Consider the following 17,772-nt stretch of genomic DNA (forward strand, 5'->3'; position numbering starts at 1 on the left):
ACCTCAATGCTTCTCGCAGTTGTATCAAGTTGAGAGAGACAAAAAGCGAGGCATAAAGACAAAAATCCACCCCTTCATCTACACTGATTGAAGTGGATTTAACAGGTGGCATCAGTAAGGGATCATACACACACGCTGTATTCACCTGGTCAGCGGAAAGATTTAATTTAACATGTTCATATTATTGTATAACCCCTGAAAAAGTCCTGTTGATAGGACATTCCTATCTTGAGATATTTGAGTTGATATTTGTTAATCTTAGTCCACCTGTGTCATTGTGGTGCCATTTTTGGAAAAGGCTTTGCCTTTGACCTGTGCATTATGTCCTGCGACACTTTGACCCAGAATACTGACACAAACATTGTAATATCTCAGCAATGGTAAGGCCTGCAGACATGAAACAAAGAACACTGTGCTTCTGATAGTATTGTATGTTGTATGATCTGGTATGATCAGTTCAACTCTAAAAGCAATGTTTAGTTTACAACCCTAACACCCAATAATAAGCAGTGAGTGAGTGAGTGAGTGTGTGAGTGTGATGGGGATTGATTAACTAATTGATTGTGACAGACCTGAGATGATGGTGTAGCCGATGCCTCTCGGTCTCCCCAGATCCTGGTCAATGGCTCTTATCTTGCGCACCTCATAGCCCTGTGGACATACACACATAGGAAAAAAGAGGTTTAGAGCACTTATTATCTTGTAGACACTATAGTAAGCACAACCTCTCATCCCCTTAGACTCTGCCACACCAAGACACTCCTCAGACACACACACACAGACACACACACACACACACACACACACACACACACACACACACACACACACACACACACACACACACACCTACCTATCATTTCAAAACTCTCCAGCTGAGCAGATGAGGTTGCAACTCATGAAAAAAAAGTAGAGAATGAGAACGAGAGAGAGAGGGGTGAAGAAAAAAAAGCTTTTTGAAAAGTCTTCGATCCGCAGTGTTCTCGGCCTCCGCGCCTCAATCCGACAAGGTGGTGGTGCTTAAAAACATCTCTCCATCCCTCTCTCTCTTTCTCCCTTTCCTTCTCTCTCACATTCTCTCTCGCTACCTTTGCTAAGCCGACCAGAAAACACCCCCCCCCCTCTTCTCTTTCCATCCCTCTCTCCCTCTCTGCCTCCCATTGATCCAGCAAATTGTGTCTGAGGCATGTTTATGCTCCAATTCTGCCAAAGCATCTTTTGTCATTGACTAATTACAGCAGAATCAATTAAAGGTATTTTAGATAGGAGCGATCACTACCAGAGACAGAGGGAAGAGAGATGGAGATGGGAGAGGGTAGGTAGAGACGGAGAGAGAAAGTGAGCGAGAGAGAGAGATGGAGAGAGCTGAAGTAATATGAGCAATATTCTCCTGCTGTCCACACAAGTGAAACATGTTCAATCAACCGGCATTTAAACCCCCTACCCTTCACCCTCTCTCACCATTCCTCCCTCCCTCTCAGCTCTCACCTCCTCTCCTCTCTGTTTCTGTTTCCCTTATCCTTGTACAATGCTACCTTACACCCTCCCCACCCCCACCACCCCAAAATACCCCCCCTCTCCCTCTCTCTTTCCTTTCAGCTCACCAGTTTGACAGCCAAATTGTCTTTGTCCCAGAAAGGGTTTAAATGGCATCTCTGACAACACAAATCCATAACAGCCAAAAAAGCTGTCCCTATGCTGTTCTTTGACAAATACGTTTCAATCTCAACCTGCCATCAAAGTTTTGTATGGATGTTTTGTGGAATGAGAGAGACAGAAAGGGATAGAGGGAGAGAGAGGGATAGGGAGAGATGGAAGGAGTGAGAGATAGAAAGAAAGAAAGAGAGAAAACAAGAGAGCTGGAGAGGGAAAAAGAAAGACAAGGAGAGGGAGGGATGGCATTTGAAAAATGACCTATGACAGGGCTACGTGTTTGATATCTGTTTACGTGAAAATGTCACCAGCCTTGAGGATAGTTGACACCCACTCAGTCAGTCAAGCCCGGTGGCTTATCACAGGCAAACACTAGCAAACTGAAAATAACAGATGCCTGTTAGAATATGATCTGAGGGCAGGAGTGTGTCAGAATAGCACATTTACAGTATCGTGGCACTAACCATGCCTTGCAAAAGTATTAATCTCCCTTCACGTTTTTCCTATTTTGTTGCATTACAACTTGTAATTTAAATGCATTTTTATTTGGATTTCATGTGACATACACAAAATAGTCCAAAGTGAAATGAAAAGAAATTACTTGTTTCAAGAAATTCACGGAGAAGTGGAGCATGCATATGTATTCACCTCCTTTGCTATGAATCCTCAAAATAAGATCTGGTGCAACCAATTACCTTCAGAAGTCACATTATTAGTTAAATAAAGTCCACATGTGTGCAATCTGTGTCACATGATCTCAGTATATAAACTCAGCAAAAAAAACAAGAAATGTCCCTTTTTCATGATCGTGTCTTTCAAAGATAATTCTTAAAAATCCTAATAGATCTTCATTTTTATCTTCATTTTTATAAAAAATAATAATAAATAAGATGGCGAAGTAATGCAGACGTGTTTTGTCGTCCTCTCGTGTACTTTGTATTTTTCGTCTTTTTTTGTATATATTTACATTTTATTTTCAATCTCTTTTCCAGTTTTAAATTAAATATACCTTCCGGTAACCTGCCTCACCCAATGTGATACGGAACCGCAATTTTTTTTTCTCCCTTATAGCCAGAACCTCCATCAGAGGCTAGCCCATCAGCAGTTAACCAGATAATTATCTACCAGCTATTTAGTCATTGTTAGCCACTGCTAGCAGCCTTTACCTTCCGCACAGACACCAGCTCTTTTTTTAGCCTGGATAATACTTGCCAGCCTACCAGTATCTGACTGTTTTCTCCACTACAACGCCGAACTCCCACCGTAAACCCTGGACCATTACTCCTGATCATCACAGCTAGCTAGTTGCCATCGAGTGACCCAGCCCCGAAGCTAGCCCTGAGCCAGGCCCACCTCCTGGCGTACTCAGTGGTCACCCGGACTCTCCCCATACTCGGCTAGAATCCACTGCTCCACCGGTTCCCTGACGTAAGCTCTGGACCTTTGCATCGGATCATTGCTGCTAGCTAGCTGCTACTGAGTGGCTATAGCAGCTAATGCCCTTGCCCCGGCGCTAGCACCAGTTGACCGCGAGCGACGCGCTTCTCCCGGCTAGCAAACAAAATTACTACAACTACAATACCTCTGTCACCATCTGGCTTGGACCCTTTGACGACACGGTGCCCCGCCATACTACCACAACTGGTCTGCCGACGAAACTCCATCCGCTGTGCCTTCAACCCGGCCTTTGCCGGACGTCGGAGCAGACGCTTCTACTTACCCCGGCCTGCTAACTTTAAACGCTGTGTCTCCCCCATTCTAGCGTAGTAACAACTACTCTTCGGCTTCCCATCTCCGTCTATTGCTGTTCACTGGACCCTATGATCAGTTGGCTACATAGCTGATGCCTGCTGGACTGTTCATTAATCACGGTACTCCATTTTGTTTACATTTGTTTATCTGTCGGCCCCTGCCGCGAACTCAGGCCATGTGTGTAGTTAACCGACCCTCTTTACCCACTCATCGCCATTTAACCTGTTGTTGTTGTCTTAGCTGATTAGCTTTTGTTGTCTTACACGTTGTTGTCTTAGATAGCTCTCCCAATCAACACCTGTGATTGCTTTATACCTGCACTTTTTGTCTCTCTCAAATGTCAATATGCCTTGTATACTGTTTAGTTTAGGATTTTTATCATTGTTTTAGTTTACTCCGGAGCCCCTAGTCCCACTCAACATGCCTCAGATACCTCCTTTGTCCCACCTCCCACACATGACGTGACCTCACCCAGCATAACTAGTGCCAATCTCTCTTATCATCAATCGGTGCCTGGGTTTAGCTCCACTGTACCCGCACCCCACCATACCCCTGTCTGTACATTATGACCTGAATCTATTCTACCACACCCAGAAATCTGCTCCTTTTATTCTCTGTCCCCAATGCACTAGACGACCAGTTTTGATAGTCTTTAGCCGTACCCTCATCCTACTCCTCCTCTGTTCCTCGGGTGATGTGGAGATTAACCCAGGCCCTGCGTGTCCCCAGGCACTCTCATTTGTTGACTTCTGTAACCAAAAAAGCTGTGGTTTCATGCAGGTTAACATAAGAAGCCTCCTCCCTGAAATTGTTTTATTCACTGCTCTAACACACTCTGTCAACCCGGATGTCCTAGTCGTGTCTGAATCCTGGCTCAGGAAGACCACCAAAAACCCTGAAATTTACATCCCTAACGCTAACATTTTCCGACAAGATAGAACTTCCAAAGGGGGCGGTGATGCAATCTACTGCAGAGATAGCCTGCAGAGTTCTGTCTTACTATCCAGGTCTGTACCCAACAATTTGAGCTTCTACTTTTAAAAATCCACCTTTCCAGAAACAAGTCTCTCACCTTTGCCGCTTGCTATAGACCACCCTCTGCCCTCAGCTGTGCCCTGGACACCATATGGGAACTGATTGCCCCATCTATCTTCAGGCAGTGGAAATGTTTTTGGGGGATTCAGTTGATTTGCATGGCAAAGAGGGACTTTGCAATTATTTGCAATTCATCTGATCACTCTTCATAACATTCTGGATTATTTGCAAATTGCCATCATACAAACTGAGGCAGCAGACTTTGTGAAAATTAATATTTGTCATTCTCAAACCTTTTGGCCACACCTGTACAAGTCTCTGCTAGGTAAAGCTCCGCCTTAACTCAGCTCACTGGTCACCATAGCAGCACCCACCCGTAGCACACGCTCCAACAGGTATGTCTCACTGGTCAGCCCCAAAGCCAATTCCTCCTTTGGCTGCCTTTCCTTCCAGTTCTCTGCTGCCAATGGCTGGAACGAACTGCAAAAATCACTGAAGCTGGAAGCCATATCTGTTTAACATAACATATTTAAAATAATCCATCTACCTTGAGGATCTGTTTGGACAATTTGCACATTTGGATCAAAATTACTGTTAATTAATTTCATCACTCCTTTAGAATGTCTTTGCCCATGGGGGAAAAAATGTAGTTTCTTATCCTGGCATCATTCACAAGTGAAAATATATAATTCACAAGTGAAAGGCTAATATTGTCACCCATCAGATTATTCTTGATTTATTAATCTTGTCTTTACATATACTAAATAATATATGTGTGAAATTTATTTTGATTTAGAATGGACCATTATCATGCAACTGTCTCGAAACAGGGGCAGCGGGAAAAAATACATAATCTTGATGCATTTAAATAGCGAATGGAGGACGCTTTTCCCGTGGTTGAGTTTCATGCCAGCCATGTTGTAAAGATAAACAATGTGCTTAATATTAGGAAAGTTGAGAATTAAATATAGATGGCCTAGCCTATAGAAAGCTGATGGGATCCTCCTCTTTTTATTATTGGCCATCACTCTGTTTTCTAGCGCAACTGCATAACCTATAGAAATGTTGCGCAACATGAGCTCATGGGCTCTAAAGAAGTGCTGGATTAGATTTTCGAATACATTTGCATTGATGTCAGAGTGATTGGGACAATAGAGTGCTGAGTACCAGGCAGTTAGCAAGTTTGGTAGGCTACTAATTGTAATGGCTGCTTTCAACTCACACCCTCAAACACCTAGATGCCCTGAGCGCGCAGCTCACTCTCCAGATCCCAATCACCTGAATTCTAATCACCTGTTCACACACTATTTAGTTCAGTTCTTTGCACCCCATCACTGTGAGGTATTGTTTGTTTTGTGACACACGTCTTACAGAGCTCTGTTTTTCCCTGTGATTTACTCCTCCCGTTTTTGCCTGCTTCACAAGCGATGCCTTTTGCCTATTCCCTTTCTGTACTTTTATCTACCTATTGCCTGATATCCCGGACTACGTTATTGGTCTTTCCCTGCCTGTACTGTTGCCCTTTTGGACCCCTGTGTATGACCTTCTGCATGCCCCTGGACCCAGCTACATGCCTCCTCATGTGGTCCTTTGCAATGAACACCTGCTGCGCCCTGCGCTTGGAACCAGCTCTCTGTCTCCCCTCGTGTTCATTACACAAATGACCATCAGCAGCATCAAAGATTGGAGAAGGCTATTTACCGTGACTAAACGGACACATGGAATTTGACTGCCTTCATGACTCATAACCACCAGTGTGGAGTTAATAGTCACCGCAACAGCCCTAGTGGTGGATCTTGGATGATATGAGGCTATTTTGCTTATACATTTTTGCCACAAGTGGATCTTCCAGCAAGACAATAACCCCAAGCACACATGAAAATACAGAAATAAATGGTTAATTGACCACAAAATCTAAATATTGCAATGGCCATCACTGACTCTGGACTTGAACCCCATTGAAACCCTGTGGTTAGAATTGAAGGATATCAAAATATGGAAAGATTATGTAAGGAGGAATGGTCTAAGATCCCTCCCAATGTGTTCTCCAATGTCATATAACATTTTAAGGAAATGTCTCAAAGTCAATGTCAATATCTTTTTTTTTGGGGGGGGGGTTTGCAGGATTTAGTTCCAACTCTATTCTAAACACGTCTAATTTGACTAATCAGCTACTACTCCGGACTTTGATCAGCTGAATCAGGTGTGTTAGTGTAGGGTGTAGAAAAAGCCAAACACACCCAGTAGCTCTTCATGAAGACAGAAAACTCTGTTAGCCACATTTTCTCTCTGCCCCCACTCCTTTCTCTCTCTCTCTCCCTCCCTTCTTCCTCAACCCTCTTTCACTTACTCTCTCTTTCTCCCACATACCTTATTTCTTCCTCTTCTCTCTCCTCCGTCTCTTCCCACTACCGCTCCCCCTGACCTTCGTTGTGACAGCTGATTTATCGGAGAGTCGGGGAGACACCAGGCGTCGCCTCAGTCATACCCAGTTAATATGCATTGAAATTTAGCACTTGACATTTCACTACCGCACTGCATAGATGGTACTAGGAGAGCAAGGCGAGCAGCGCAATTAGAAAGGGGATAGAGAGGGGGACTGAGGAAGACAAGATGAAGGGGGAGTGAGGGAGGGGACAGAAATAGGGGGAGTAAGAGAAGGCAAGAGAGAGGGATGGGGTAGTGCAGTTAGAGAGGAGAGAGGAGAGAGGTCTCCCAAATTGACTCTGGATTTTCAGACATTGCCAAAATATATGTGATAAAGTAACTATTTGTCCACACTGCCTCCAACACGTAGCAGATATTTCTTTGTTAATTTTATCAAGTTTATCAGGGCTCACACAAAGACCATGTAGTACTTTGAGTTGGAACTCCATTGTTTGATTACATGTAGTAGCTTTATATTGTGTTTTCCATACATTCCCCCAACTCTTCTCTGATATATGCACCTGTAATTCACCCTACCAAGAGTTCTTAAGATTATCTAAAGATAATATTAGAATGTTAATGATATTGTGATAAAAGTTTGAAACAGTCCCAATGTTTTCCCCTTGATAAAATAATTTGGCTCAGTAATTTTTTGTAACAATCCTTTTTTAACAATCAATTTTTTTACTCTGCATTGCTGGGAATTGGCTCGGGAGTAAGCGTTTCCTGACAAAGTCTACACTTCTTGTATTCGGCGCAAGTGACCAAAATTGTATTTCATTTTTGATTAGAATTGCCTTACTTGAATGTACCTATAAACATTTCTTTGGGATAAAATGAATTTCTCCTAGATTTTTTGAAATTATTTAAGAATGGAGCCTTTCAACAGTTGAGACTCTAGGAAGCAGGAAGGAGAGCAGGGTTGTGGAATGTAGGTGAGTGTCTAGGAATGTCATTAATCAGTTTATATTGGTGTTGAACGTCAATGTATGAGTGATAATTTGATTTGGTTTAATGCTCACAACAGAAATAGGGTCTGCTGTAAAGTGTAGACAACGTAAAGGCATTGTAGCACAATATTGATTCTCAATTTTAAGCCATGACAAATCGTTTGGTTGTTGAATCCATGACGCCATGTGTTTAAGTTGCGCAGCCCAGAAATACAATTTAAGGTTAGGAAGGCCAAGCCTACCCAATAATTTGGACAGCTGCAGTTTTTATAACTCATACAAGCCTTGTTATTTTTGCCCTAAAAATGTGCCTATTGCTGTACTTAGGCAAGTTTTTAGAGGAAGCATTGAAAACAGATAAAGCAGTCTTGGTAAGATATTCATTTTCACTGGAGAGACTCGACCTGCACCTAGATCTTCAGTGATTTTACTAATCACAGGGGGAAGGGGGGTTACAGCCTGATGTAGCACCATATTCACCCATTAATTTAAATATATTTGGAATTGTTGTCTCAGCCTCTGTGGCATCATCTGCATATAGAGATATATTGTGTTCTTTTGGCCCCACCTGCAGACCATGAATGTTTATCGCACTTTGAATAGCTTTCATCAGAGTTTCTATACTAAGGGCAAATAAAAGTGGCGAGAGAAAATCTCCTTGACGATTTCCACGTTGTAGCAAAAAAGAATGCAACATATCCATATTTGTTCTAACATGGACTTTGGACTTTCATATATCAACTCTATTTCAAAAAGCGCTCCCCAAACAAAACCAAACTAATTTAATGTTGGTAACAGAAAAAAAGTGTAACTTTTGTTGTTGGGTGTAACTTTCCGCAAATGTCAATAAACCCCTGGGCAAGATGTAACTTTGCCCAGTACAGTTCTGATATCGAGAGTATATTGTTCAGCTGCATCCTTTTTCAGTTGCAGTGCAAGAAGTTTCCCTGGTTTGTCTCCCTGAGTATAGGCCTAGTATAGAACCCTCAGCTTTATAAGTAAGAAGCGTAATAAGCTCTCCGTTCGCTGCAGTCAACTGAATTAGTGTTCCTTGTTTCGTTTGTCTTTCCTCTAATGGGAAGATTTCTCTCTCAATCTTCTTTTGTTTTTTTAAACATACTTTTTTGAACAGATATGAAGAGGTTATAATTTGACTCCTAAAATAAGCCTAGGCACTCTCCCATAAAAGTGGCGGGCTGATACCTTCCGTTGATTTAAATTGACAAAATGTTCAGCTTAAATAACCTTTTGAAAACAAGTTTCTCCAAGAAGAGAAGCATTTAGCCTCCACATGTATGTACCAGAAAGTCAATCGTTTAACTTTCGTTTTAGGGATACAGGACTATGATACGAGATGGTAATGTTATTAATAATACCGTTTTCTACCTGATGAGCTAAGATCTGAGGGATAAGAAAAAAGTAAATCCTAGAGTAAGTGCCATAGGGATTAAGATGTTGGGTATCATTTTTAATGTTGGGTGTAACTTTCTGCAAATTTTAATAAACCCCTGTTCTTCACAGAGAAATGTAACTGCTCTAGACATTTTGAATATGGGACCATTTTATATCCATGTGTGGATATAAAATGCAATTAAAGTCACTTCCAACTACACAATGTGTATTTGACTGCTTTGCGATCTCTAAGAAACATCTAATAATAAATTGTGGGGAATCATAATTTGGTGCATATACTGTATATTAGCAAAAGTTAAATGAATGCCAAATAATGGGCACTGAATAATAACAAACTGACCCTCTGAATGAGTTATCTTATTTTTCAATGTAAAAGACGTCAGGAGAGAAAAAAGTTGGACCTACCCATTCCCATTTAAGCTTTTTGTGCTCGTTATCTGATAAGTGAGTCTCCTGGAGGAGAGCGATATAACAATCCATTTGTTTTAGCTGTGTCAATATTGTTTTCCATTTGACCACATGTATAAGCACTTCACATTATACATCTGAATGTTATTAAGTGACGTCATTGTCAGTATAAAGTGTAAATATCAATCACTACAGTCCTTGATTTGAATGCACCTTTTCCTTGTACCCATAACTGCAGAAAGAAATGCTATTTTGTTTCTCAACAAACAAAACAGAGCAACAAACACACAGAGGAACAACAAGAAAATCGACACTAAAGGAGACTGAACAGTGAAATTAAAAGAAAAACACAGGGTGGTGTTGTGTTCTTTAAACAAAGGGGGGATCCTCACAACACTCAGGAGAGGGGCAAATGTGGAAACAAAGTGACATTTCAGGCTATATTATAGCATATCTGACTTCAAATTCCACTTCAGCGACCTATCGTTTCAGGGTAGCAAGGATGCAAAAAAAAAAGAGAGGAGCCCGTAAATGGACCGGCATGGATGAAACATTCAATAAACTCATATATAGCCAATAGCATATTAAATGTGGTTCTAACTCAAATAATATTATAAGAAAATGTATAATAATATGCAGGCAGGCAAAGTGGCACTCATTCCAAAGCAGGTTGTCCTAAACACTACATTTTAAATGTTGGAAATTAAATGTAATCCAAAAGCATTGCCTAAATCAGTAAATAATAATCAATAATCAATAAAGGGTCAGCAATTTTAGGATAATATTTACAGTAACCTACACTTGGGTAGCCTATAGCACAGAGAAAAGGGGAATGATGAAAGTAGGCTGTACCGTTTTTTTCTAGTTTATATAAAATACCATCCAGACAAGCTGTAAGGTTACAGATTGCTGAATTAGTCCAGCAATAAGGTCCCAAATATTAGCATAAACCCAAATAGTTCCTAGTCCTTATGAACAAGGGGTCGCTTTAGTAGTCAATGTGGATTGGAAAATGTTCCGCGGTAGATTTAGGCTACTGCTTGGGCCTTGAGTCCTTCTGACTGGCCCAACAGTTTGCCACATACTGTACTGTAGTCTGTATATTTTTTGGACCCTTTCCTCAAATCTGGAAGGTGGTGTAATCCCAACGGAGCGCAGGAAGGACTCGGCATCAGGCACAGAAGATGTGGGTCTTGCTCTCATGGGTGACACGCAGCTTCGCAGGGAACATCAGAGAGTATGTGATGTTTTGGCTGCCAATTCTCAATTGATCACGTTATAATCTTTTATTTTCTGCAACAGCTCAGCAGTATAGTTTCATGTTTAAAGTTTCAAATAATAGCCATTGAAGATAGATGTACGTTTGTCCTTGTAGAATGTTCTCCCTTGGTTTATCGACAGCTGCATTATCTCGTTTCATTTAAAAGCGTCTGATGATAGTGCTTGACCTCTGTGTTTCCTTCACTCCGGGCCTGCTCTAAGGTGCAGGCGTGACTCTGTGGGCCTTCAATGACCAGAGGTGTAGCAGCCTCGATTTCCAAGACCTCGCTCAGCATCTTGTCCATAAATGTAGACATTTTCTGCCCCCTTTCTACATTGGTTTCGACCACAAAAATGAGATGAACCTCCACCATCTCGGTCTCTGTTTCAGCTGTAATGGCAATCTCTACCACCTTGAGGAGTTGGGGGTCGGTGAACGGCTTAACCACGGTGAAAATATATTCTGTTTGATGCTGTGTTTCTCTTGAATACTTATCCCTACTCATTTACAGTCCGATTTAAAGGTCAAATATGTACTTTTAACTTGTGAAAGTTAATTTAGGCAGAAATCCACAGCCTTCCCCCCAGAATACCAAAACCAAACATAACTATGTAATCGGTAGCTTATCAATAGTTTGTTGATAGTAGGAAAATGTATTTCCAAGTACATTCTAAAATACATTAAATGATTGCACATTTTGCTGTGTTACAGCCTGAATTCAAATTATATATAAAAACAATTCTTTACACACAACACCCCATAGTGAGGACATATAAAAATAAACATGTTTTTGCAAATGTATTGAAAATGAAATACAGAAATAGCAAATATACTTAAGTATTCACACCCCCTGAATACTTTGTAGAAGCACCTAAGTCTCTAATAGCTTTCCACACCTGGATTCTGCAACATTTGCCCATTTTTCTTTTCAAAATTATTCAAGCTCTGTCAAATTGGTTGTTGATCATTGCTAGACAACTATTTCCAGGTCTTGACATAGATTTTCAAGTAGATTTAAGTCAAACATTTTACTCAACCAGGAACATACACTGTCTTCTTGGTAAGTAACTCCAGTGTAGATTTGTCCTGTGTTTTAGAGTATTGTCCCGCTCAAATGTGAATGAATCTCCCAGTGCCTGGTGGAAAGCAGATTGAATCAGATTTTTTTTATCCTGAAAAACTCCCCAGTACATAATGATAACAAGCATACCAATAACATGATGCAGCCACCACTCTGCTTGGAAATATGGAGAGTGGTACTTAGTAATGTGTTGTATTGGATTTGCCTCAACATAATATGTTGTATTCATGACAAAAAGTGAATTGCTTTGCCTCATTTTTGCAATATTACTAATGCCTTGTTGCAAACAAGATGCATGTTTTGGAAATAATTGTATTCTGTACAGGCATCCTTCTTTTCACTCGGTCAATTTAGGTTAGTATTGTGGAGTAGCTACAATGTTGTTGATCCATCCTCAGTTTTCTCCTTTCATAGCCATTAAACTCTATAACTGTTTTAAAGTCACAATTGGCCTCATGGTGAAATACCTAAGTGGCTTCCTTCCTCTCTGGCAAATGAGTCAGGAAGTAAGCCTGTGTCTTTGTAGTGACTGGGTGTATTGATACACCATCATTTCACCATGCTCACCCATCTACCAATAGATGACCTTCTTTGCGAGGCATTTGAAAACATACCTGGTCTTTGTGGTTAAATCTGTGTTTGACATTCACTGCTCGACTGAGGGACCTTACAGAGAATTGTATATGTGGGATACAGAGATTAGGAAGTATTTCTTTTTAAATTATGTTAAACACTAGTTGCACACAGTGAGTCAGTGCAATTTATGTGACTTGTTAAGCAAATGTCTCCTCCTGAACGTATTTAGTCTTGCCAAAACAAAGGGATTGAATACTTATTGACAGTAGACATTTCAGGTTTTCATTTTTAAATAACTTGCAAACTTTAAAAAAAAACATCATTACACTTTAACATTATAGGTATTATGAGATCCAAAAATCTGAATTGGATCCATTTCAAATTCAATCTGAAACACAACACAATGTGGAAAAAGTACTTTCTGAAGCCACATTAACCTGTTGCTTCTACCCGGGACGCTTGCGTCCCAACTAGAGCTCTGGAAATGCAAATGCGCTACGCTAAATGCTAATAGTATTAGTTAAAACTCAAAAGTTCATTAAAATACACATGCAGGGTATCGAATTAAAGCTACACTCGTTGTGAATCCAGGCAACAAGTCAGATTTTTAAAATGCTTTTCGGCGAAAGCATGAGAAGCTATTATCTGATAGCATGCAACACCCCAAAAGACCCACAGGGGACGTAAACAAAATAATTAGCATTTCGGCGTTACACAAACCGCACAATAAAATAGAAAACATTCATTACCTTTCACCATCTTCTTTGTTGGCACTCCTAGATGTCCCATAAACACTATTTGGGTCTTTATTTCGATTAAATCGGTCCATATAAAGCCTAGATATCGTTATATGTAGACTGTGTGATAAACGAAAAAAACATCGTTTCAAAACGTAACGTCATTTTTTAAAATTCAAAAAGTCGACGATAAACTTTCACAAAACACTTCGAAATACGTTTGTAATGCAACTTTAGGTATTAGTAAACGTTAATAAGCGATAAAATTCATCAGGAGGCGATGTAAAGATTATTAGCTGTCCGTCTGGAAAAATGTCCGGCTAGAAACTCAACGAAAATATCCGGTCCTAGACCGGATTAGATACGGTGTCCTGTATGTGTTTGACCAAGAAAAAACTTGAAGGGAAATGACAAGACTCTAGACACCCTGTGGAAGCTGTAGGTACTGCAACCTCAGTCAATTAATTGTGGTTCACGTTTATCAATGGGTTCAAGTAGCGCATGGATATATTTTCCCCATTTTCAGTGATCAGTTTTTCCTGTGCTTTTCAATGTAAATGCCGTTCTGGTAAAGCCACAGCAGTGATTTAACCAGTTTTTTAAACGTCTGAGTGTTTTCTATCCACACAGACTAAGCAAATGCATATACTATATTCCTGGCATGAGTAGCAGGGCGCTGAAATGTTGCGCGATTTTTAACAGAATGTTCAAAAAAGTAGAGGGTCGACTGAAGAGGTTAACTGTTATGACAATCCATCTCATGGGAGGCCAAAAAGCACTGAGACAAAGCCTTCTTGTCACGTTCTGACCTTTATTCCTTTGTTTTGTCTTCATTTAGTATGGTCAGGGCGTGAGTTGGGGTGGGCAGTCTGTGTTAGTTTTTCTATATTTTCTATTTCTGTGTTTGGCCTGATATGGTTCTCAATCAGAGGCAGCTGTCTATCTGTCCCTGATTGAGAACCATATTTAGGTAGCCTGTTTTCCTTTGTGTTTTGTGGGTGTTTATTTTTAGTCTTTGTGTGTCTGCACCAGAAAGAACTGTTTCGGTTGTCACTTTGTTGTTTTGTATTTTTGAAGTCTTCAGTTTCTTATTTTAAAGATGAACACTAACCACGCTGAGCTTTGGTCCTCTCCTTCTTCCACCGACGACAACCCTTACAGAACCACCCACCAAGAAAGGACCAAGCAGCGTGGTAACAGGCAGCAGCAGGAGAGGCAGCGATACCTGGAGAGATGGACTTGGGAGGAGATTCTGGACGGCAAAGGACCCAGGTCTCAGCCAGGGGAATATCGCCGTTCCAAAGCAGAGCTGGAGGCAGCGAAAGCAGAGAGGCGCCGGTATGAGGAGGCAGCACGGCAGCGCGGCTGGAAGCCCGAGAGGCAGCCCCAAAAATGTATTGGGGGGGACACACGGGGAGTGTGGTGAGTTCAGGTAGGAGACCTGTGCCAACTTCCAGTGCTTACCGGAGAGCGAGAGGGACCGGACAGGCACAGTGTTATGCGGTGGAGCGCACGGTGTCCCCGGTGCCTGTGCATAGCCCGGTGCAGTACATTCCAGCTCCTCGTATCGGCCGGGCTAGAGTGGGCATCGAGCCAGGTGCCATGAAGCCGGCTCTACGCATCTGGTCTCCAGTGCGTCTCCTTGGGCCGGCGTACATGGCACCAGCCTTATGCATGGTGTCCCTGGTTCGCCAGCACAGCCCAGTGCGGGCTATTCCACCTCGCTGCACTGGCCTGGCTACGGGGAGCATTCAACCAGGTAAGGTTGGTCAGGCTCGGTGCTCAAGAGCAACCCCCCGCACCAGGGTGTTTCTCCGTCTTCTCCCTACATGTGCTCCCGCCTGCCCAGCGCTGTCAGAGTCTCCCGTCTGTCCTGAGCCGCCAAGAGTCTCCAGTCTGTCCTGAGCCGCCAGAGTCTCCAGTCTGTCCTGAGCCGCCAGAGTCTCCCGTCTGTCCTGAGCCGCCAAAGCCGGCAGTCTGTCCTGAGCCGGCAGTCTGTCCTGAGCCGCCAGTCTGTCCTGAGCCGCCAGTCTGTCCTGAGCCGCCAGAGCCGCTAGTCTGTCCTGAGCCGCCAGAACAGCCAGTCTGTCCTGAGCCGCCAGTCTGTCCTGAGCCGCCAGAGCCGCTAGTCTGTCCTGAGCCGCCAGAACAGCCAGTCTGTCCTGAGCCGCCAGTCTGTCCTGAGCCGCAAGAGCCGCCAGTCTGTCCTGAGCCGCCAGAGCCGCCAGTCTGTCCTGAGCCGCCAGAGCCGCCAGTCTGTCCTGAGCCGCCAGAGCCGCCAGTCTGTCCTGAGCCGCCAGAGCCGCCAGTCTGTCCTGAGCCGCCAGTCAGCCAGGAGCCGCCAGAGCCACCAGTCAGCCAGGAGCCGCCAGCCAGCCAGGAGCCTCCAGAGCCGTCAGCCAGCCAGGAGCTTCCAGAGTCGTTAGCCAGCTAGGAGCTTCCAGAGCCGTCAGTCAGCCAGGAGCTGCCAGAGCCGTCAGTCAGCCAGGCGATGCCAGAATCGCCCTTCACTCCGGAGCTGCCGGAGTCTCCCGCTGTCCGCCGCTGCCGGAGTCTCCCGCCTGTCCGGCACTGCCGGAGTCTCCCGTCCATTCAGGACCCATTTCTAGGGTCCCCAGTCCGAGGTTGGCGGCGAGGGTCGCCGCTCGTAAGAGGCCATGGAGGCGGCCAATGAGGCGGAGAAAAACTGTGGTGAAGTGGGGTCCACGTCCCGCGCCAGAACCGCCACCGCGGACAGACGCCCACCCAGACAATCCCAAATAGGTTCAGGTTTTGCAGCCGGAGTCCGCACCTTTGGGGGGGAGGGGGGGGGGGGACTGTCACGTTCTGACCTTTATTCCTTTGTTTTGTCTTTATTTAGTATGGTCAGGGCGTGAGTTGGGGTGGGCAGTCTATGTTTTTCTATATTTTCTATTTCTGTGTTTGGCCTGATATGGTTCTCAGTCAGAGGCAGCTGTCTATCGTTGTACCTGATTGAGAACCATATTTAGGTAGCCTGTTTTCCTTTGTGTTTTGTGGGTGGTTATTTTTAGTCTTTGTGTGTCTGCACCAGAGAACTGTTTCGGTTGTCACTTTGTTGTTTTGTATTTTTGAAGTGTTCAGTTTCTTAAAGATAAACACTAACGACGCTGTACTTTGGTCCTCTCCTTCTTCCACCGACGACAACGCTTACACTTCTAATAGTCTTCTAATATATTTTGTCAAAATGCTTTTTATTGTACTTGACACATACCAAAACCATACCAAAAGCAAAAACCTAAAAATTCCTTCTAAACATAACACTTTGTATTCATGACAAAAAGTTATTTGCTTTGCCACAAATTTTTAAAATACTACTAGTGCCTTGTTGCAAACTGGATGCACATTTCGAAAATATTTGTATTCTGTACAGGCTTCCTTCTTTTCACTCTGTCAATTAGGTTACTATTGTGGAGTAACTACAATGTTGTTGATCCGTCCTCAGTTTTCTCCAATCACAGTCAAAAATATGCTACCGTGCTACAATATATTTTGTCAAAATGCTTTTTTATTGTTCTTGACACATACCAAAACCATACCAAAAGCACTAATACACATTTAAATGTGTTTAAATGAATAGAAAAATCACGACACACATGATATACTATCGGACACAGTGAGTCTCTGTAGTGACTCCATGCTTGACGAGATCAACAACGGGCAGAACTTAACGTGTACCGGGTCGTTTCTCAAAATGAGTACCATTTGCAAAATGATATCCCTTTAATATATTACGTAGACATTATGCACCAATATTGCATTTTAAAGCCTGTTATATGAAATGAAGTGCCCTTTAATATAGACCAAATGGAGAATTCAATAAATATAATTTTCAATATGAATAAACACTTGCCAAAGTGCCAACATTTTGACATGTCCCTCCGTGCAACCTCTGTGGGTCCATGTCATGTGGTTAATTATTTTTTGTGTTAAAATGGAGCAAAACAGACCATTTAATAAAAATAAATAAATAATATTGTTTTGTATATGAAAACAAATAATGATTTCGATTTTGTATACGAAAACAAATAACGATGGGGGCAAGTAGTTTGGGTAGCCATTTGATTAGGTGTTCAAAAGTCTTATGGCTTGGGGGTAGAAGCTGTTTAGAAGCCTCTTGGACCTAGACTTGGTGGTCCGGTACTGCTTTCCATGAGGTAGCAGAGAAAACAGTCTATGACTAGGGTGGCTGGAGTCTTTGACAATTTTTAGGGCCTTCCTCTGACACCGCCTGGTATAGAGGTCAGGATACACCCCTGAGGGGCACCCGTGTTAAGGATCAGCGTGGTGGATGTGTTGTTACCTACCCTTACCACCTGGGGCAGTCCGTCAGGAAGTCCAGGATCCAGTTGCAGAGGGAGGTGTTTAGACCCAGGGTCCTTAGCTTAGTGGCAGGAAGCATGGCCCCAGTGATGTATTGGGCCGTACGCACTACCCTCTCTAGTGCCTTGCTGTCGGAGG

The 17,772-nt window shown here is 42.7% G+C and overlaps 1 protein-coding gene across 1 annotated transcript in view; it reads right to left on the bottom strand.

Moving 5' to 3' along the window:
• Positions 1-17,772, bottom strand: part of LOC115107209 (cadherin-23-like) — a 578,454-nt gene that overhangs the window by 362,572 nt on the left and 198,110 nt on the right. The window contains exon 9 of the mRNA XM_065008058.1: positions 573-651. Within this exon, the coding sequence (XP_064864130.1) occupies positions 573-651 (79 nt within the window). The remainder of the gene's footprint in view (positions 1-572; positions 652-17,772) is intronic.

The sequence above is a fragment of the Oncorhynchus nerka genome, linkage group LG23, assembly GCF_034236695.1.
Source record: "Oncorhynchus nerka isolate Pitt River linkage group LG23, Oner_Uvic_2.0, whole genome shotgun sequence".
Classification (NCBI taxonomy): domain Eukaryota; kingdom Metazoa; phylum Chordata; class Actinopteri; order Salmoniformes; family Salmonidae; genus Oncorhynchus; species Oncorhynchus nerka.